The sequence below is a fragment of the Bombyx mandarina genome, chromosome 18 (assembly GCF_030267445.1).
Source record: "Bombyx mandarina strain Sakado chromosome 18, ASM3026744v2".
NCBI lineage: Eukaryota > Metazoa > Arthropoda > Insecta > Lepidoptera > Bombycidae > Bombyx > Bombyx mandarina.
In genome coordinates this window covers 8,507,776-8,531,936 of record NC_143224.1, presented here as the reverse complement: position 1 = coordinate 8,531,936, position 24,161 = coordinate 8,507,776, and the positions used below count along the sequence as shown (strand labels likewise).

General features: G+C 36.2%; 2 protein-coding genes across 3 annotated transcripts in view; both read right to left on the bottom strand.

Annotated features, from left to right (window-relative positions):
* Sema2a (Semaphorin 2a) overlaps positions 1-24,161 on the bottom strand; it is a 397,753-nt gene that overhangs the window by 348,255 nt on the left and 25,337 nt on the right. The window lies entirely within an intron of this gene.
* Positions 6,710-8,963, bottom strand: LOC114246508 (uncharacterized). The gene has a single exon (XM_089734653.1). It carries the CDS (start codon positions 7,517-7,519, stop codon positions 6,755-6,757), a length of 765 nt encoding a protein of 254 aa, XP_089590779.1. The 5' UTR covers positions 7,520-8,963; the 3' UTR covers positions 6,710-6,754.

The following is a 24,161-nucleotide window of genomic DNA, read 5'->3' as shown; positions in this document are numbered from 1 at the left end:
TATACTTTATGATATTATATAATATGTACGGCATTGTTTGTTATATGTGTGTATTTTTTATTTATTGCTTAGATGAGTGGACGAGTCACAGCCCACCTGGTGTTAAGTGGTTACTGGAGCCCATAGACATCTACAACGTAAATGCGCTACCCACCTTGAGATATAAGTTCTAAGGTCTCAAGTATACCTATAGTTACAACGGCTGCCCCACCCTTCAAACCGAAACGCATTACTGCTTCACTGCAGAAATGGGCAGGGTGGTGGTACCTACCCGCGCGGATTCGCAAGAGATCCTATCACCAATATGGATACAGTGTGTGTTTTGTATATATATATATTTTTTTATTATTATTTACAATTTATTTATTAATATATTATTAAATATACAATATAAAAAAAGAATTAAAAATACAATAAAAAAAATACTATACGAAAATAGATTGTCACTATTGGCGTTTCCTTCGATATAATATTTCTATTCTATTCTATCACCCCGCAGACGTCCACTGCAGGACATAGGCCTCACCGAAGCTTCACCACAAAGATTGGTCCTGCGCTGCTTGCATCCAGCGGATGTAAGCTCGTCCACCCATCTAAGCAATAAAAAAAAACAGCTACTGGGTACAAAATATTTTAAGAATAATGAGCACATGTCATCATCATCATAGTTGGAACCGAGGCACCAATCTTACCCTATGCCACGAATAGCTATTTTAGTTTAGTATGTATAATTGTAATTATTGTTATTGTTACAATACTACAAAATTTTATTGTTCAACTTATGAAGTTGTTGTTAAACTTATAGCGTTTATACGAAAAATCGAGATAAAAATATACAGAGTTATAGCAGCAGCGTTCATGAGAGATTAGGTACTTACATAACTTGGCTGAACAAATATTTGTGAACTTTGATTATGAAATCTAATATTGTATCGTTATTATGAAAGCCTTGCATTCGCGAGATTGTTTACAGTTTGTTATTGAGTACGATGCTCACGAATCAATATACTCGTAGAGAAAATAATAACAAAAGAATCAGATATAAATTCGTAATTACGCAACGTTATCCTGATCACACAGGAGCCAGTCACCGTCGACGCCCTAGACACGTCCTTACGGATCCATCAGATCCAATAACCTTTGCATTAGTCGCCTTCAGCTCTAACACTAGAAGTAGGCTTAAGGACCGTAACCGTACTCGTCGAACTCGACAAAGAGTTCGCCGTGCAACCTAACCTATGAATCAGCTCGCTGAGTTTCTCGCCGGATCTTCTCAGCGGGTCGCGATTCCGATCCGGTAGTAGATTCATTCGCTAAGCAGCTGCTCTTGAGTTGTTAGGTCTCCTTCGGAGGTGCTCGGGTAGCTGTTAGCAAATCCCACCCCTCCTGGCTGAGCCTTTGCTCGCCCACCTGTCCTGGTGAAACTGGAAAGGCCTCCGGGCCACCAGTAATCCTTTAATCCTAAAAAAATTATAATTACACAACGTACGAGAAATTAACAATTTTCGTGAATGTACAATTAATTTTAACCCAACTGCCGCCCACCGTTCCTGTCTTAAAATGTCTATTTTCCAAATTTCATAAAAGATTTTCTTCAATCTAACCTTTACAGAGCAATTGATATTTTTTCATTTTTAGGGTTCCGCTACTCAAAAGGAAAATAACGGAAACCCTATAGAATCACTTTGTTCGAAGGAAGTCATAAAAATCTCAAGCTTCTCAATCAAAAAGTATTTTGTCACTCATTAAAACCTTTCGGGCGTTTTCTGTTGATCTGAAACATAAAATTCGGCAAGACGTAAGCTCTTAGCACAATGAAGGGTAAAAACCATGAAATTAGTACATTCGTATCTTGATTTTTTATATGTCAAAGTAAGATAATAATATGTTAAAATTTTAGAATGTCTTTTTTTATTGCTTACATGGGTGGACGAGCTCACAACCGACCTGGTGTTAAGAGTGGTTACTGGAGTCCATAGACATCTACGACGTAAATGCGCCACCCACCTTGAGATATAAGTTCTAAGGTCTCAAGTATAGTTACAACGGCTGCCCCACCCTTCAAACCGAAGCGCATTACTGCTTCACGGCAGAAATAGGCAGGGTGGTGGTACCTACCCGCGCGGACTTACACGAGGTCCTACCACCAGTAAAAAAGTCGCCCGCCTTATATGATTGTACTCATAATATAGATGATTTATAAGCTAGGCACATAGATATTCACGCTACCATCATTTATCAAAGACAGTTCAATTCATATTCACTTTACATTCCGCCTAGAACCCAACAGACAAAAAATGCAAGGCCGATAGTGAAACCGATAGGCAAATATCCGGCCCAAATCATGACCTAATATCGGGCAATTTATCACCGACAGACCTTTGTGCCCATGCCATCAATCTTGAGCTTCCTCCGCACTCAACACTCCAACTAATTATTGTCGATCGAGTCTTGACAGTTTGCTTGCGGATTTCAAAGGTTTTTTTCGCGGAGAATCGATGTTTGGCGGAAGATGTCTCGGTTCAATGATTGACTGGAAGTAATTGTTGGGTTTACCTTGGTGTTACGCTTTAACGACTTCCAATCTTCCTAATTATATAATTGTGTCGGATTCGTAATTTGAATTAAAATTGTGAGATTTTTTTTATTCGTAGCGAATACTGAACAAATTATGAGCCAATTATGTGAGTGAACGTACTTATTTCTTAAAGTTTCAACCGAAGTTTTTACGAGAAATCTTCAAAAAGAATATTTCTTAATAAGCAGTGGTCATGGGTGACGGTGACTTTTTACCATTAACCTTTTGCTCGTTTCCCAAAAAAGGCAGTAAAGAAAGTTTTAAGGATAAATTGAGACCTAAGTCTTTAAAGAACAATGATCGACCTTACAACATAATTACACAAAATCCAAAGTGACTCACCTTTGTGTAGTTTGTCCACTACTTGAGATCTCTTAAAAATATATATTATCTTACGTGGGATGAGTTCTACCCTAAACTACTAAGCTCTAGGATGAACTGCATTTCAAAAGCGCTTCATATTACTTCAAATGAGATTTAAGAAAGTTAAGAAAAAATCTTTATGGTACTGAGCGACTTCGCTGAGCTTTTGGTACGACTGGCGCTAAACATTTATGATTAGGAGATCAGATTATGTGTTTTCAATTGCGATCAACAATCTTATCAAACTATTAAATAAAAGAAAAACCTGATCACAAATACCTTATCAGTAACACAGCACAACGTCAATCCCATTTACCTTTAGTTAGATTATAATTAAAATGGAAACACGAGAAAAAATCTTGCGTTAATATTATTATGAGTCTGACACAACACAAAGGGTTGTACACGTAGATATGCAGAGTGACATTAACTTAATAAAGCATAAAAATATTTTACAGCGACGCATGGAGTGCCATCCTTTCATGCGAGTGGCGAAGAAGAGCCATTTGCTTTATTACATTTACATCATAAACCCGTTAAAGTCACCGACTCAACAAAATGTTGCGTGAAATTATCTTCTGCGATGCGATTCAACCATATTTCTAGTTATTAAATTACACAAAATAAACTGGACGGTAAAAATAATTAGATCTCTCTATCAGATGTTGAGATTTCACCGAGGCACGTATAGAGGTAGAGATACAATAACGTAATCTATATCTATCTAACGAATCCATCGTGGCCTAAAGAATAAGTGTGATACGCAACTGTGATACGTACCATGTTTTAAATGAAACTAGTGATCTCCCGGTAGTCGAAATTCGAATATAATTAATTGAAATTATAAGCTTGTACACTGTTATGATTCTATTGACAAAGATTATCTTACTTACGTAATGACAGATTTCGCCAAGACTACACTTTAGACAAATATTAATAATGACAACCAATATATAATCTCTTCTCAATTTGACCATAGATTATAAGCAATAAGAAAAGTTTAACAATTAGAATGCGTGTGTGTTTCAAATACATGGCAGTGTGTGTAATGTTTTCTTTATTAATTTAATGTATCTTTTATGCATTATTTTAAAAACATATTAGCATTTTCTTCTCTATATTCTATATAAGTGTGGAAAATTTCATACTCCTCCGTCCGCGCAATTTTCGTAAAAAGGGATACAAAGTTTTTGCTTCACGTATTAATATATAGATATGTAAATTCTTGACATAATATGTTCACGAATGACTTCCACGATGAAGAAATAGCTAGCTTTAATAAAAATCAAACATCCAAAAATTTTTATCTGTTTGTAGGGTGGCTTGTCAGTCCCAACCTGGTAGGTAGTCTGCTTATTGCTGTCACGAAGCAGTAATGCATTTCGGTTTGAAGAGTAAAGCAGCCGTTTTATTATAAGAACTGAGATTTAAAACTCATGTCTCGGAGTAGGTTACCAACTCACGTTATTGATATTTATAGGCTCCGATAACCACATGACACTAAATGGACCAGGAGCTCGCTCATTTCTTCAGTATACAATTTCCCAACATCATGTCCAAGAAAGGAGTTTGGAAAATATTGTATCGAGAAACCTCATTACTCTATCGGATTAACTTCGATACTTATTGCCTCGTTAGTCTAGCAGTTGAACCCTGACTACTGTATCCAGATTGGGGTTCAATTACCAACCGAAGTCAAAATCTTCGAAAGATCTTTGGTGTGTCAGGTCTGAGTATACTGTCTTTGTATGTATGTATGTATTCCGTACCCATAACACAGTAGAAAATACTAGTTTAAAACCATTAGATTAGGAACACCAATTATAATAACATTAATATGTTTTCAAAAATAAATTTGTAAGAGAACAACACCGAAATATATCCGATACGCCCACATAAATAGCGAATGCACTATTCTCTCGATACATCGTCGACGCTAGATTTTACAACCGCAAATAAAATTTCAAAAATCCCGAGGCAAATCTCCTGTGGCAGGCAGATCGCACGTTCCACACGCACCGTGTCTCCCTCTTATAATGCTTCTCGTAATTTAATCATTTATTTATGTATTAGAGCTCCACATAATCCCTACTTTGTGAAAGAAAATACTCCCTAAATATGACCGATGCGAATTGTTTATTTCAACTAAATCAGAGTTTATGTTGACGTTGTGCTATTTGAAAATGTCACCTCAGTCTCTAGAATATAACGAAACTGTTATATTTTTGTTAACCGCCATTGTCTATAGACAGATTAAAGCGAATTATAGGTCTACCTCGAAATATAAAGTCGAGTTACCAACTGTATTGGAATATGATCAAATAAACAAATTCTATGGACTCTATTTATACCTAGTCGGAACCGTATCCTCTCGAATCTTGACTAGAGTGGGTACTACATGGAATTTCGACATATTTTCCTTTTGCCTATGTGCACACTAAATCCCACTCGAACAAAAGGTCTACTGAGGATCATTGAGCATTTTACTGAGGTCTCAGCGATCATCTAGTATCGTCAGTGAACCAAAACTGACCTATGCAGCTGCGAATGTTGAAGCTTAACCCTTTCAGTCCAGAACTCTGAAGTTATCCTCCGATGCAGCGGTGAACAGATGGATTCTGAAGCCCAGTCTTGGACTGACATAGTGTGGCTTACGTGCAAACACTCAAAACTTCAATGCACCGGTAATCAACATCGCACCATTGGGCAGACTGCAATACAGCCCAGGTCTCGAATCGAAGACTTTCTCATAGTCCACAAATGCTAAACTAATCGGTCAAGTGATCAAATTTAACTTATTAAGCTGGTTAACTGGTGGTAGGACCTTTTGAGTGCCCGGGTAGGTACCACCACCCTGCCTATTTCTGCCGTGCGTTTCGGTTCGAAGGGTGGGGTAGCCGTTGTAACTGTACTGAGATCTTAGAACTTATATCTCAAGGTGGGTGGCGCATTTACGTTGTAGATGTCTATGGGCTTCAGTAACCACTTAACACCAGGTGTGCTGTGAGCTCGTCCAACCATCAAAGAAATAAAAATAAAAAACTTATTAAGCGGAAACTTTGCTTTGATGATTTCACTAATGATTAATTACCGGTTGATACCGTCGACTTGATCATTAGATATATGTAGTAATAAATTTAGAAACCTTTAGAACTTTTATATGATTGCGTTTGTATTTCCCAGAACTAGATTCCGAGTAACGAGAACGCAAAAACCCTGTGAAAACATAATACCTTTTCCGGTTAAAATAATATTTCACGTTTACCATAAACTGGAATCATGTATACGAAACAATTTACCCTAACCGTCAGTTTTGCTCGAACACTACTATGAATCAATTCACTAGCACTCATTTACGTCCGCAGTAAGTTCTGCTTTGCGTCCGACTAAATCTAGGTCGGTGCATGCGAAATCAAGACTAATGGGGCAAGATATACGAACTATATTACAGGGGCTTACATGCTTTACTTACTGATCCCGTTCACCGTAGTAAGTATTTCGTGTTGATATAACGTTCTTCTTCAGGTTACATAATGAGTTGCTCGGTCATATCGAGGCCGAAAATTTAATTTAAATAATTTAACAAGAAAATTTCATAATACCAAATTATGATTTCCATGTAAAAAAATTAATATGATAATAAGATTATAAAACTTGTGAACACTCATTCATTTTGCTTTATTTGAATACAAGAAATACATTTTTATGCCATCTAATTTGAATGTAAATACAATTATAACTTTTTAAACAAAACTCCAATGCATTACGAATGGAAAAAAGAATAAACATTTTTATATTTAAATTAAATCAAAATTATGTAAGTATTTCACCGTTATCAATAACAAAAATACCACCAGTAATGCTCCTCGCTTTTTCGCTAGACAAATACAGTATCAACTCCGCCACCTCTTCGGTTGTGCATACTTTGCCCAGCGGATAAATAGTTTTTCTATTCTCGAAAACCTCCTCAGCTTGCTGTTTGGTAAATCCTGCGGCTTCAACAAAAGGCGTCTTAGTTCCGCCAGGATTAACGGAGTTCACACGGACACCATCACGGGCCAATTCTAAAGCGACACATTTCGTGAACATATCCAATCCTGCCTTTGATATACAATACGGCGTGAAATCCAAATCTTTAATGGGTCGGAAGGCAGCAACACTAGATACATTGACAATATTACCTTTCGTTTTCATTAGATGCTGCGTTATAAGACCCGTAAGTAAATAGGCTGGCCTTAAATTGGAAGCCATTGCTTGGTCAAATAGTTCAACGCCGTCTCGGACGCTGCCACGGAATCCGACTCCCGCATTGTTCACTAAAACGTCAATCTTCCCAAATATTTCGATTGTTCTCGTAACGATTTTTTTTACGTCTTCATCGCTTGTGAGATCAGCTTTAACGATCAAAGGCTTCAGACCCTTTGCTGCTTCGCATTGTTGCGCAACTTTATTCAATCCTGTTTCATTTCTTCCGACTATGACGACTTTGGCAGATTGCTTTGCGTACAACACAGCTGTAGCGGCCCCGATGCCAGAACTGGCACCGGTTACAATAACAACTTTATCAGTGAAGTCCATTCTCGATCGAGTCACAGCTCGCACTGACAATCATTACCCAAAACTGATTCGAATCGACCTTGCAATTAACCAATGTTGTTGCAAGAAAAGCAATTATCGACTGATTGCATTTACGTAAGTATTTTCATCTTACCACAGGGTTGTTTTTTATTGCTTAGATGGGTGGACGAGCTCACAGCCCACCTGGTGTTAAGTGGTTACTGGAGCCCATAGACATCTACAACGTAAATGCGCCACCCATCTTGAGATATAAGTTCCAAGGTCTCAGTATAGTTACAACGGCTGCCCCACCCTTCAGTTTGAATATAAATTAGCAAATATACTTAAATATGTTTGACTGACTGACTCGATGGTGCAGTATTTAGCGGCCCTGACCGCTGAGCAACTAAATTAAATTCAATATTAGTAAAAATGTATCTACGCTTTTTGTGATATAGATAAGTATGTATATATGTTACTACTTTTATTTCTATAGATAGATGAGCTCACGGCCCACGTGATATTAAATAACAATTTATCGAGACTCATAAGTATCACAACTTGAATAAAAAATCTGACGTCCTGAGGTTTGGTGGCGCATCCAATGGGCATCTTATTCATTTGAACATTTCCTTATTGCTTTATTTACGTTTGGTTTAATATCACAAGAAGCGTAGATACATGTTTTATTAATATTTAATTTACAAGTTTTTCTATTTATTTATTATGTTTTCATATTCCCGTAAATATGCGACGAGGTTGCGACCTAACTATTATATATATAACATTACCGGAGCGTATAGAAATAACAACGCCACAATACCGCCACCGACCTTGAGACATGAGATCGAAACATAATATGTATTATAACATAATAATTTAATATAATAACAAGTATCGTGCCCTTCAAACTAGAATTCATTAATAGTTCAGAATGGCATCATGGCAGTCCCTGTCGATATGATGACGCAACAACAATGTAATCAAATTTAGATGTATCTTTCGTTATTTTAAATGTGCTATTTATTTGTATTACCACAGGTCAGGCACTGGCGAGTTGAGAATAGATACTTATGATCACCATCATCAACTGATCCAATGCCACATCCTCATTAACTACTATACTTTTGGCGTGCGCCTGTCATCTCCTGATCGAACCTTCTGGAAATTTTCTGTTTACAGTGTCTTACAACCGAATCAGTATAATTTATCTATTAAAATTCCAATATGTGTCTTATTACAATGGCTATAATACACATTTTGCATTGCCGTAAATGAGAAGACAAACTCACGGCCAATACAACTGGTATTAAGTAGTTTCTATAGAACATCACACCGTGAACGAAGCCGCCCAGCATGAAGCATGGGGTCGGGTCTGCCTCACCCTTCAAACCGAAACCCATAATTGGTTCGCAAGAGTAATAAGCAGGATGGCCTATTGTAACCGAGATTTCCCGTTATTTCGCCATAAAACTCTGGCAACATTCAAAATATACTTTACTTAAGCAACAACTTTTTTTTCATATAAGTAAGGAACCAACATGTTGTTACGCCATTACGAAATCTTAACGATTCTTTGAGACCCTCAGCTTATATTTCAAGGTGGATGACAGCATTTACCTAAGAATGTCAATGGTCTCTGGTAACTACTTAGAATTACAAGGACCGGCTCGGTTAGGGATAGTGAAACTTCAAATTGGGACATATAATTACTTTGCCGTAGAAGCAGATAAGACTAATTTACCTTGTTTTTCCTACCTAAGCTGATGGTCTAGAGAGACCACATCAGCGTAACCTTAACTAGTAGGTGAGCTCACGGGGCTTAAGCCTGACGATGTTGCTAACACGAACCCGAATACGAACCCTAGTAAGAGCCGTGCTTCGCAAAATCTACCACCGGATCGGTAACGCGACCCACTGAGAAGATCCGGCGAGAAACTCAGTAGGCTGTGTCTGTGGGTTTGTTTACTCGCCAAGCCCGTCGCCGCAAGTGACAGGTTCGACGAGAACGATGACCGGTGCTTGGTGTACCTAAAAGCACCGTTAGTGGATCGGGATGATCCGGAATGACGTGCTAATTCACCAATACGTGCCCTCACAAAAGCGCGATAACTTTATTTGTACTTGTCGAAGCGCCTGTTAATTTTAGTGAGCAGTCATATCCACATATACTATTTGTACTTTGTGACATTTTGTTTATTTGGATAATTGTTGCTCAGTCATACAAAAGTGAATAAATCGTTTTGAATAAGATTTTACAAAAAGATAGCTATATTTATTTTGAAAAAGTGCGAATGATATATTTAATATGAATTTTGTCGCGCTTGCGCTTTTGGTAAAGGAGTTCGGGCTTAATGTGCAATGGTAGTAAGCCAACGGTGACGGAGATGAAAAAATATGTCGTTGAGTGAAGTGTTGTGAAATAGTTTTCTGTTTGGGATTTAGGAATAAAAATTCCAAAAAGTAGACTTTAAATGTTGTTTCTCCGTTCTTACATACCCGATATTTGATATTATTGTATTTTTTTAAATAAAAGAACACTTATTGCGGCATAACTATAATAGTTAGACATGCTGTTCCGACACTTTATGTAAATAATAATGTGTTCTACAAAGTCGTAGTACATTATTTTATTCTATCATCAATAGTTTTCGCAAGGCACGCGATGTAAAGAATATTTTAGGTATTTTTTTTACACCTTGGGTTACATTATTGGAGTTTTAGTAAAATTCTCTAATCTTTTTCAAAAAAAGGTTTAAACCTATGTCACTCGGGAATAGTGTAACTTCCAAACAGTGAAAGAATTTTTCAAATCGGTTCAGTAGTTTCGGAGCCTATTCAATACAAACAAACAAATCTTTCCTCTATATAATATTAGTATAGATTAGTATTATATAGATAACCATAAATTAGACACTAAGGCATTTTATATTTATATGCTTGTATACATGATAAACCTTTTATTGAGGTATGCTTTGGCCCAGGCAACACCGGCAGTTACTCCTATAACAAATACGACTGTGTATTCACTGGTTCGTGATTTTACGTACCAACGGACTTACAAATCGAGTTGTAGATTGTGAACGAGAGAGTGACATAAGCTACTTTTTATCTCAAGAAAATGCAACGCGTCCTATTCTTGATTCTGAATTATAAATTTGACGTGAGCGAGAACGCGGGACCCATATAATAAGTACTTAATATTATAAGACGTAAGTCATTTATGTTCACGAATAATTTACCTTAGTTCTGTAATTTATATCTATGTGATATAAGTTGATTTTTTATTGTAGCTCAAAGTTAATGTAAATATAATTTCATAGACTGTCACGATTGAAATTGAATGATAGAACACTTTATTCTATTATAAGATACAAAGAACTTTCCAGAAATCGCTTTGCAAAATATTCTAAAAGCGTTTGCTAGATAAACCCGTACGAATATTTCTAGTGAGAAATTTATCATTGGAGGCCTTTCATGGAAATCAATCAACGGGCGATTGGCCGCGGATCAGATCGGATACCGAGCAGAGTTAACCGCTTAACTCTCGTTATATCGCGGCGGGAGAACATCAAGATAAATGTGCCAAAAATACCCCAACATGGCTCCTGGCGAGAGTATTTCCCGGGGGAGAATTCTTAGATATAGGTGTTTCCGTTCCCGTACCGACGGAACGTAGGGAGATCGAGAGGAAATCTCCTTACATTTGGATAACATTCAGACTCTCCGTTTATCTTCGCTCAAATGTTATTGAACGAGCTACGCACTTGAGAAAAAGGCGGAAACTTGATAATAACGTTACACTTACTTACGTTTCTTTTAGCTTTGGGTGATATGACATTTATTTTTATGAGAATAAATTCTATTTTTGACTATTTCGTCAAGCGCTCTTGGAATACTTCGAATCTATAACAGAACGAAAATCAATCATATAATATTGTAAACAATATAACTGTAATATAATTTTATTCTATTCGAAAGTAAGTGATAACTTTAGTCTTGGTAATGACTTTTGGCATTTAAAAAATATATCAAATTTCTATAATTACTAATTCTGAAAATAATTTTGAAAGATCTCTGAAAATTTTATTTCTGTAGTATAGGCATAAAATATAGCACTTCCACGAAGAAAAGTCGTCAGGGTAAAATGAGCCAAGATAGCAAACCACGACGCACCATCCATCAAGCTCTGGGCCTATGACAAGAAGGCTTAGTTTGCTCATGAATATTTATCGCCCTGTTTATACTGCGAACCGAGTGGCTTGTGAAAAAATAATAATGTTTGATTCAACAACTAACTTACCTGCGCGGCGTCGCGAAAAATTGCTTTGATGTGTCACAATTCCATTTGGTAAAAATGTATTTTTTTAAATCTACCATCGACTATCAAACGACACTTTATATATATTTATATTATAATTTCAAATAGTTTTGAATGATATTGTTTATTTTACATTAAATATATGAATACGACATAGATTTATAGCAAAAAAAGTGTGTTCTTTATAAAATAAATCAGATACTATCGCGAATCATTTAAGGCGACGTTACACAATAATAGGCTGTTTGGCTATAAATAAGAAGATACAGATCAGTGACCCCGGCCTACTTCCGAAGTTCTTTTACGTCTCAATCACCCTTAGCCTTTTTGTCCCGTTTAATTTACTCTACTCTCCGTCATAATTCCCATCTAGAAGACCAGCGGAAAGACCTATTGCGAAACCTCACTCTTACCTCACATCCAAAAAATAGCGCGGTATTATTCCAAGCACTTGATATACCTAGTATATTCTAAAGCACCTATACTACGACCTTACACAGAATTGTGGCTGAGATTACATTTTTCTTTAATCATTATGTTGATCTCAATTAATTCTTACGATTCATTGTTTCGGATCGTAATCTCCCAATGAACAGAGCCTTAGTTTGGTGAATTGAGTTCCTGCATTGAGAAATATTATTATACAATATTTTTTTTATTGGATTTATTGATGAACTTTAAGAAATTTTACGAAGCCCGAAGTATTTTTTTTTTATTCTGCCCGTTTGATTTTATTTGTCAATGCGATACATTCATCAAGAAAGTCATTCGTGAACACGTGGTCTCGTGTATCCGCAAGATTCCTTAAAATAGTCGCTAATGTCATTCAGATGCTCAAAACAATTTAAATAACATAATTGTCTGCATAGCTAAGCCACATGCGATACAATATTTTAAAATGTGTAAAGTAAGAATTGTATTTAAAAGCATTCTTAAACCTATAATAAAAGGTTCATCATTATTATAATATTAAAATTATTTATCACTTCACGATGACATTGTTAGAAGACGCCTAAATGATATTGCCAATACAACTTTCCAATCTAATTGCATCAAACCATATAACATCTTACCATTCCTTTTTTTTTATTGCTTAAATGGGTGGACGAGTTCACAGCCCACCTGATGTTAAGTGGTTACTGGAGCCCATAGACATCTACGACACAAATGCGCCATCCACCTTGAGATATAACTTCTAAGGTCTCAAGTATAGCTACTTAACTTAAGATGGTGATAAACTTATAATGTATCCTTGTATATATTATATGTTTATCAACATCAGACATGTCAATTCACTGTCTTTTGTTAGTCTAAATAAATCAACTATACACCGCAAATTTAAACTGTAACAATTTAAGCCGTCAATAGGTACTCTTACCAAAAAATACTGTTACAAAAGACTGCCTTTGTTACTCGCCTCGTCTTTGTTTTGGCGAACTTCTTTGATCAATCATGACAAATTGTATTTTGTTATAAGAGCACCCAGTGAAGAACTTTGACAGTTTTTGGTCGAAACTTTTCTTTTGTGACAACAAACGAACGACTTCAATTAGTTTTTGATGGTATAATAATCTATTTTTTTTTTCTTCTTTTAAATTCAAAACTTTACATAATTTCATGTACATTTGTGATTAGTACTCGAACTTATGGAATAAATTATAAACTTACTTTACTCTACGTCTTTATAACTCGATTTCATTAATTTATTTGGTCCAATTATTTTATTTGGAGCTCATTTTTATTTTAACAAAATTCTGTGGACTAAGCTTAACATCATCTAGTGATAAAGTATAATTTATTATAAGAATAGTTAATTAGAACAATATACATATGTTGCCCAATAACAACAATGGTAGTGACAAGTCTGATTGTGCGTTTTTTTACTGGTGGTAGGACCTCTTGTGAATCGGCACGGGTAGTAACCACCGCCCTGCCTATTTCTGCCGTGAAGCAGTAATGCGTTTCGATTTGAAGGGTGGGGCAAGCGTTGTAACTATACCGAGACCTTAGAACTTATATCTCAAGATGGGTGGCACATTTACGTTGTAGATATCTATCGGCTCCAGTAACCACTTAACACGAGGGGGACTGTGAGCTCGTCCACCCATATAAGTAATAAAAAAATCACATACTCCGCCGTGCCAACCGCACTCGGTCTGCGACTGTACCAACTCCAAAATGACGCGTCCTCAGTGGCAACTATCCAGTCTCCGAGTACCGAGCGAAGCACTTCCATAAACTACAGAACAGCAAAAAGATTGGGCAGCTCCCTTGTCTATGTCTCCAAAGCGAATCGTCAAAATAAGGTCCTATGCGCTGGATGATCCTAAATTTTTCACTCACATGCAACAAAAATACAAATTGGAACAACTGTTTTCAAAAAAATATATTAAACCCGTCCATTTCTAGGTCACCTAAGTCCATATATTTTAGGGCCAGATGGTTAACTTTCGACGTTACCGCAAGCGAACAGTAATTTTAGCCGCAACTTTTTCAAACTGACGCGATAAAAGATAAAACAAAAACGATAAAAAATCCGAGCCAAAAGACCAAAGCACCGGCCCATCGACGTCGAAAGTTCCTCAATATATCGTGTCAGTAATATCATAATATCTGTTCTGTCCTCTTCAAGTTTCACAATATTTTACGCTGCCTCACATAAACGACGAATGCCTTGGAGGCCGAGAAAAATATGGTGAGCAATAAAAATGTCAAGTCAGGTCATCAGAATGAAAAGCCCGCGGCGTTTTGTCGCCAGATGTGCCACCGAATCAATGAAAAACTGTTTTCCTCCGTGACATGTCGGTGTTATGTATAAGGCACGTTTCGCTATTAATGCTGAATATTGAAATACAATATATAAAATACATTGCTTACAGTAAGTTACAAAGGAACTTTTAGTAAAAAGTTGTAATGAAGATCGATTTTGTCGAACACGGTGACTTCAGTGACATTTAAAACAAACCCTGCCGAAACTTAATTATTGAAAATTTGACTTCAATACATAAATCAAATTAGACTGAAAGCAACTCTTTTAGTACGATAAATATTTTGCCGAATAAATTATTAAGTAATTGACTTTATTAAATTTTTGTTTTAAATGAGTGTACTGTTATTAAGCTATTGCATAGCTTCTATCGCGGGCTTTGAGCGCGGCGACTGAATCAAGAAATTCCGTAACGAAAATAACCTGACACCCTCACTACGCCTACTATGTAGCTCGCGTTCAACACATTCATACGTTGCGCTAGTGTAGTATTTGTGAATAAGCGCGCGGCGTGACGTCGCACTGCATGAGCATCGTGAAAAGTCTGCCCATCTCTCTCTCACGCGGTCTAGCTTATGAGTGTGAAGGGGACAGTTAATGTTTTGCTTTTGTTAATGTTTATTAATACAGCGTGGTCTTATTTTTATTATTGTTTTAATATTAAATTATTATTGTCTAATTGTAATTGCATAAGTTGATAAAAAGTGCTTTGCAATAGCTTTACCGCGGCAGTCCCCGAGTGCCACACGTCTTTTTTTATTACAAAGAATTTCAGCTGATGAAAAGTGATTACCAGAATCTATAGACATCACAACGTAAATGCCACCGCCCACCATGATGTTATAATGTCTAAGTCTCAATTGTATAGTACATATAATGCTATATTCATATATCTAGAAACCAGAACGAATTCCCACTTCGCGGCAGAAAGGGACGTGTGGTAACACCAACCTGGGCTGGCTCAAGCGATTATCTACTACCAGTAGTTATATCAACAGATCCCTAAAAAGCCACATGTCAATTGGTTCAGCCACTATAACGATAAAAATTCATCAAATAAGAAAAGACAAAAATTATGTTTAACTTAAGTCGTATTAAATTAGTGAGGTGTAGTTCCATTTTCAAACGCGTGTAAAGCACCATATTTGTGTTTGTTAAATAACCAAAATGTTCTTTACAGCTACATTATAAACGACAGGGAAACCGAAAACGTATCGACGGTTAAGAATCAATAGTATCTATCTCAAAAAAGTCAACTTTACACTAGATAAAAAAAACATTTCTTCGCTTCAACTAATGAACTAAAAAAGGGTAAATATATGCTCGAAACTTTTAAGTAAACTTATATTATCTTAATATTGTCACATACCAAGGTAGACAATATTGGCAAAAAATTTACGCGCTCGTAACATAGGTGGTATTTCCATGACAAGTAACTTAGGAAGTACTGTGAATATTGAGATAATTGCTTGAACAGTCTATGCCAAATTGGACATTAAATCTATTGACTTAAAAAAGTAAACACAACCAAAAATGGAGATAGACATTATTGATTCTTAACCGTCGGTATATAATATGCGTGCGCTGTTATCTTTGCTGACAGGACACGTTTCTGATACCAGCACCTGCTTGCGCTGACACGCGAAATACGTACATATCGTATCGTGAAATTATTTCAGTAACGTTTAATAAAAATGTCGTTTTAGTGACGACGTATAAATCGAAAACGTTCGCACTCCTTAGGTGAGCGAGTTTTTCTTCGAAGAATAACGTGCTCTGTAATATATTGAAGCACTTGTATAACATTCGCTTCTAATATCAATCTTATTGTTATTCTGTGTACTACAGAAATATAGCACTCAATAGAGTTCAAGAAATTTATAACATTCAATGATTTATTGTATTTTCTCAGTCAGGCGAGTTCACCTCATAATATGTGATTCCCAAAAAAATGTAGTGGTATTAGTTTTGGATTGTTTGTGGATTTAGTTTAAGATCAAATGGGTTGTGAGCTCCTGTACTCATATACAGAAATAAAGAGCCCAATTTGAGATGTTAAGTGGAAAACATAATTTTATAACATTTGTTTTATCCTACAAGAGAGAGCCATGCTTGGTACTGCTTTGAAGTATAAAATTAGGACTGAGATTATTGGACAACTATTAACATAGCCAACGGTCACTGGAGCAGACAGGTTCTTGAGTAGAGACCGATCAAAGATAACAACCCAGCAGTAGAAATCTATAGATTGATGACGATGATGCTATCCTACAACAGAAACTGCCTGATAGCTTTATGACGCAAAAAGCAGGATGATAATTCTGGCAAAGAACAGATTAAAAAGGGTAATGTATAAGGTGGAGCGATGATTGGGAAGAGTAGTCGGCAATAAGTGGATGAGGATAGGGACAGGTGGACAAGAATCTTGCATTTTTATTAATTGATGATTTTTGTTCAATTTAATCTTTTAGGTTTCTGTTGGATCTTAACCCAAATTTACAAAATAAACCGTTAATTAAATCTTTTTTGGATACCGTATCTCAAAAGCGACACGTTTTAATCTCGATACAATTTACTCGTAACGAAACAATGGGCTCATAGCTACGATACCGGGGACAAAGCGACAACTCAACATCGCACCCATAAAATCCTGATCCAATAGAACGGAGGCTATAGTATTTATCCACCTATTTTAAAGAGGGACATAACACCGATGGAGAACAATGAGTACAGAGCTGTTTTCATGTCGGAAGTGGTATTACACTGAACATTAGCTACAGCGATAAGGCGCCGACACAAATTGGTGGGGGCACGCGAACACGACGATCGCATTTGAACAAAATGTGGACCTAGAAAATCTTATGCCTAACCTAGTTCTCAAAGCGCGCTGATCTCAGATAGTGATTTGACAAGATACAAGCTCGCTTAAGTGCAATTCCCGTTTCTTTGTTCAAATTCGGTGTTTTACAGATAAGTTGTGAGTTGTAATCTCAACGTAGTGGTAGTTGTTCACTATGATACATGTATATTCACTATGAGATTTTCAGAGTTGAAACCATCCCTCACTTTACAGACGTGAACACAAATACAAATGGATAAATTTGATCTGATAGACACCGCTAATATGGTAACTGAGACAGTGGCTATGAAGCTACATTTACTTGGTATAGGAGCAATATAGTATAGTATTGGAAGAAAAAATTCTTGAAATAAACTATATTACCCAAACAGTATTATATAGATTCAAATATGATGCGATCAGATCCTTCTACAGCAAGATATTAGTTATGAATTTTATTTGTAAAGTGTTCTTATGGAAAGTGCAAAGGATTTCAACTGGCCCACGGCTCACCTAGTATGCTGTGCATACACACGAAACATGAGGTTCAATTATATTTTTAAGAACTTTTTAAGTGGTCATAGCTTCTGAAAAAAAAGCAGTTAACCCAAAACTGGTAATCTCCTTTTTTAACTAAGCCCTTTACAACTGGGTTTCCTCTAAAATAAGCTCTCCTGCATATTTCTCAGTACTTTGACGAAGCCTACCATAATAAGTTATTGTGTGAATATACTGAACCCAAAATTTCAATTCAAAAAATTAAAAAATATTTTGTAAATGTATTTACTATATATTTATATGTAATGTTATATGTAATGTTCACGATTGACTTCCACGGTGAAGGAATAACATCGTGTAATAAAAACCAAACCCGCAAAATTGTAATTTGCGTAATCACTGGTGGTAGGACCTCTTGTGAGTCCGCACGGGTAGGTACCACCACCCCGCCTATTTCCGCCGTGAAGCAGTAATGCGTTTCGGTTCGAAGGGTGGGGTAGCCGTTGTAACTATACTGAGACCTTAGAACTTATATCTCGAGGTGGGTGGCGCATTTACGTTGTAGATGTCTATGGGCTCCAGTAACCACTTAACACCAGGTGGGCTGTGAGCTCGTCCATCCATATAAGCAATAAAAAAAAAAAAAAAAAAAAAAAAAAAAAAAAAAAAAAAAAAAAAAAAAATCTTAGAAAGGTGAATTCTTAAATTCTTTTTTCACTACAAATCCCGTGATTTCTTTATCCACGATTGCGTTGTTACCCGCCGTCTTCCACTATCGGCCATAAATTAACAACGCTCTGATATTCATTGACTTTGCGATCACAACTGCGCGACTGCATTTGAATAATGTACGGGGAATTCTATGCGAGACCAGATAAATTACGCCTTATTTATTCACCGATTAAGTCTTTTTTTTTGTGTAATTTAAACATGTTATCTACAAGCTCTTGAATTTCATTTTAGAATAAAACGGATTTATAGATAGGAAAATTTATCTATCAATTTATACTGCCACAGATGATCAGATAGACTCACTGCCTATCTGACGCTATTCAGCTAACAACTGTTCTCCTAATCAAATTTTAGCACAGTACTTAAGAAGTAACAAACTTAGTAATTAAAGTATTTTTATTTTTTATTTTTATTGCTTAGATATTTGGACGAGCTCACAGCCCACCTGGTGTTAAGTGGTTACTGGAGCCCATAGACATCTACAACGTAAATGCGCGACACACCTTGAGATATAAGTTCTAAGGTCTCAGTATAGTTACAACGGCTGCCCCACCCTTGAAACCGAAACGCATTACTGCTTCACGGCAGAAATAAGCGGGGCGGTGGTACCTACCCGTGCGGACTCACAAGAGGTCCTACCACCAGTAATTTCAATTAAGGTGACATCGTATCACAGTTGATGATAGTCAAAATCTAAAAGATCTACCATACATTCCTAAATGTACCATAGGTCTAAGAAAAACGAGCGAAATAATTCAAGTAACAGAAGCTAGCGAACAAGAAAATTTATTTTCCAAAATTATTGTAGTACTTAAAAAAAGAAACCGTAAAAAAATTGGTCTAAAAAAATTAAACATTGTAAAAGAAAGCTTCATACATACTCGAATAACTAACTGAACTGAACTGTTTGACATATGAATAATAAATACATTTCGTTTTTCAAATTTGGTCTTCACAATAATAAAGTGATATCGAATGTAGAGTTAAGTGACTCATTCTGTGAATACAATAATTGTAATTTCTTCGAAGCCATATATTTTCATACAATAGATTTTACCGCAGATTTCTTGTGATGTTCTATTATTCATACTCCGAACAGGCGTATTTTAGTATTTGCTTCTACATTCAATACGTACGAGCAATACATGTGTATTTGAATAGAAGTCAACCCAACTATATTTTCTTAGACTTTTTCACATTAACATTACGAGTACTTACAATTACATTTTACAGTAAATTTACAATCTCGAACATTTGGAAACAATTTCCCTGGTTACAGCTGAAGATAATTAAAAAGAAGAATTTGTGAAATATATTACCTATGGAAAATTAAATTTTATATATCGACGCTTGAAAGGCAAACGTGACTAAGCGACAATAACTGCTTTATACATAAATGATAGGCAATAACCATATTCGATGCGCAAAAAAATATATATTTCTAGGTCTATTAAAATCATTTCAATCCTACAGCTAGATTCGTTAAAGTAGAATTTTTTTCAGGTATTTCAACTTTAAATTAGTTTACTGTAAAGTTCACGCATTGTCGCTTAGTCACGTTTGCCTTTCAAACGTCGACATGTATACGAAAAAAACATGGTTCTTCTACAGAGCGTTAGTGAATTCTTTCTTCTCTAGTCAAAAAGCAATTTTTTGTGGTTTTATTTATATTTTATTCGAACATCCACCGATTCGATGAATTGCGAAACTCAATAATTATCAATATTACAACCTAACAACTGAAGAATGCGTCAATTTAAAATGTACACGCATAAGACCGAAAGTAGTTCACTGAAATACAACGACGAAACTAAACTAGACTATTTTATTACTCATCTGTAATATTTTAAGGCATACGTAAAAAAACTTCGTACTTTCTGAATCCTCTTCTGATTTCTGAACGCCTCGCGATTCCGTCAAAAGTATCAACTTTACTGCTCTGCCACATAGCTTTTAGCCATATCTTTAAACCAATACGTACACTAAAACTTCAACGTACCCTAGTAATATCTATATATCTAATATCTATATAATGTACCCCGATGACAGAACCATTAACATTTATCTTGACTCCCAGGAGAATCTGTGTTCCGAAGCGCTGCAGGCTCATCTCGATATGGGCCAAGAAAAACAGGTACGGATCTTAGATAAACGATTTGGGTCGCACGACACAACTTCGCTCCACAATACATGTGCTCATTTTCTATTTTAACGCCAAATATTTATTTATCGGTAAGGATTACAACATAATCTACAGTAGCATACAGATGAATAGCACAATGTTAAAATAAAATAAAATAAATTGTAAAGGGAAAAACGGTTCTTTAAAATAATAAATAAATATTTACTAACAATCACGCCACGTTAACTGGTCCCGTGATAAGTTCGTAAAGAACTTGTGTTACAGGTACCAGATAACGGAAATAAATGTAAGATTTTTATTATACACATACATATATTTAATATACGTCCATAACGCTGGAAAATACTATTTATCATACAAATATCCTCCCTTGGCGGGATTCGAACCCGCGACCCCCTTGTGTAGTGACCATGTCACTTACCACTACACCAAACGGCCGTTAAAATAACGATAAATTGCTTATTTTATATTTGAGTATTGAATATGTTTCTTATTAGGCATTCGTGTGTATATGTATTAGTAATTTACTGATGGTATGCTGATTACTGGCGTCTTGTGAGCCCGGACGGTAACACCACCCTGCTTACTCTGCTGAAAAGTATTAATGCTGAATGGAAAGGGTAAGAAGTCTACAGCCTAAAGGCAGTTCTTACATTATAATTAGGACTTCGGACCTCGTGCTAATCTTTCGAGGAATTAAGACTTACACCTTGTGTCCGGGATATTATCACCATTTTCAAAGAAATATTATCTATTAGCTGCGATAGCTCCTTAACGAGAATAGGACTGTGAAAGTCACGCGTCTATGCGACAAATAAATTAAAAACGCACAAATTACCTAATATCCTAATTTGTTCGAAACTCAATAAAGTTAAGGTCTCATTTACTCTACGTTAAGGTATCGTATACTCTACTTTATCTTATTGCCAGCATGCTACCAGTAATAAAACTTACTGTTAGACAATTTAAGTGAACTTGTACTGTAATGATCTTATGCCGTGCCAGTCGGAAAGCAATCAAACAAATAATAATGATGTCAGAAGCGAAAAGCTTCCTTGTGTACTTCGCACGTCAATGTCAACGGCGGAAGCAGTGGGAATTCCATAATGATAAGGTTTCGGAAGAGGAAATAGTGAAACAGTATTTATCTTTGGCACAAAAAACGAATAGATTTATTTGAATAGGTGAATGCAATGCGGGCTTAGGCGTGAGTGGACTTAGAATGTATTTTTTTCTCTTTACGAACATACTTTTATTACACAATGTAGTTTAGTTGGATCTCATTCGTGAACATCACCGAAATCATCCATCAAAACCAAAGAAAGCATATTAGAAAAATTAGCTACATTAGTTGTTGCCTACGAGGCGTATTGCCTAATAGCAAACTGAAATTTATATTAAAGGGAATGTTATTTTGGCATTCGACTTAATTTTTTTTTTTCACGTATTTTATTAGTGAATATCTCGAGTATATAATGTTGTACGGGAACACGACCCTACCCGTTTCATCACGCACACATGATTACGTACACGGCGTGCCATTTCTATTCCCATTTTCCCAAACACAATGAGTCATAGATTAAGAAAACGTACGCGTAGATACGGCGTCATACAACGATTATTACGTACGCATGACGTAAGCGTACTACAATTAAGGAGACGGAAGTAAGATAGCCTGTATATTTCGAAGTATACATGTCTATACAGGCCTTTAAAGTCATCGTCGCCTAAAGAATAAGACGTCCGGTGCATTCGTATCTATCGATGCAACGGTGTTCGAATCCCGCAAGCGGGTATCAATTTTTCTAATAAAATACGTACTTAACAAATGTTCATTGACTTCCACGGTGAAGGAATAACGTCGTGTAATAAAAATCAAACCCGCAAAATTATAATTTGCGTAATTACTGGTGGTAGGATCTCTTGTGAATCCGCACCGATAGGTACCACCATTCCGCCTATTTCTACCATGAAGCAGTAATGAGTTTCCGTTTGAAGGGTGGGGCAGCCATTGTAACTATACTAAGACCTTAAAACTTATGTCTCGAGGTGGGTGGCGCATTTACGTTGTAGATGTCTATGGGCTCCAGTAACCACTTAACATTAGGTGGTCTGTGAGCTCGTCCACCCATCTAAGCATAACAGCACAATATTCAAATGATGACGGATTAGACTGGTCATTCGTAGCTGAAACGTCGTCTATACTAATATTATAAAGAGGAAAGATTTGTTTGTTTGTTTCGAATAGGCTCCGAAACTACTGGACCGATTTGAAAAATTCTTTTGCCATTAGAAGCCGACATTGTCCCTGATGAACATAGGCTACTTTTTTTATTTATTTCTTTTATTTTATTTTTTTGGTTTCATGTGTGTTTTAATGTTTCCGAAGCGAAGCGAGGGCGGGTCGCTAGTAAATGATAAAGTGAAAATAATTAATCCGACATTAAACCGTAAAAATAGTTTTAATTGTGTCTACGACTCGCAAAGGCGGAAGACAATATTACGCTCAAGGGTTCAGTCATACTAATACATCGTTAAAGAGCGTTATCTAAAAGTGATAAGGATGTTTTGTTGCAGATACTATAATATGTTATATCCCACCTAATTGTTCATTATTTGTATTTGACTCATGCCAATGTCTAAAGTTGAATTTCGCGGTATGTCACATGTCGATCTTCCTCAATCAGTTTACGCACAGCATTAACGTTTTCTTGGGTGACTGCAGTTTTTGGACGACTTGACGGGGATCATCACTGAGCTTGACACGTCCACGTTGAAACTCAGCAAACCAGCGATAAATTGTGGTTTTGGATGGGGCTTCATCACCAAATGCAGAAATCATCCGGTCAACACACTGTTTTTGTGTTAAACCACTTCGAAAGTCATAATAAATCGTCGCTCTTGAATTTTCTCGAGTCAATTCCATTTTCTCAACGACTAAACAAGTTTGACAAAACCTCGTGACAAGACCGAGAATCTTTTTTTAAATAAATAAATGGTACTCGATTTTTAAAACCAAGGAGTTTTCAATTAAAAAGATTTTAATATGACAGGAACAGTGGAAATATTCCATTCCCGATACTTTTAGTGCAGCCTAGTACGTCTCTTATAGGCTGCAAGTCCCAAGTCATCTTTTAAAATACGCGACATGGTTCTAGGTGCTATCTTCATCTCCCGAGATAAAATATTTTGCTTTCGGACAGGATTTCTTCAAATTCTTTCCCTTATTGCTTTGACCACCTTTTTCGTACGAACACTACGTTGACGGCCAGATCTTTTTCTGTCACATACAGAAGAGGTCTCATTGCACCTATTAATAGCCCGGTACACAAACATTTTACTAATACTAAGCGTATGTTTTAA

Bases quoted from the DNA above. Each gene is read 5' to 3' on its own strand.
- LOC114246508 (XM_089734653.1), bottom strand. From the start codon at position 7,519: ATGGACTTCACTGATAAAGTTGTTATTGTAACCGGTGCCAGTTCTGGC.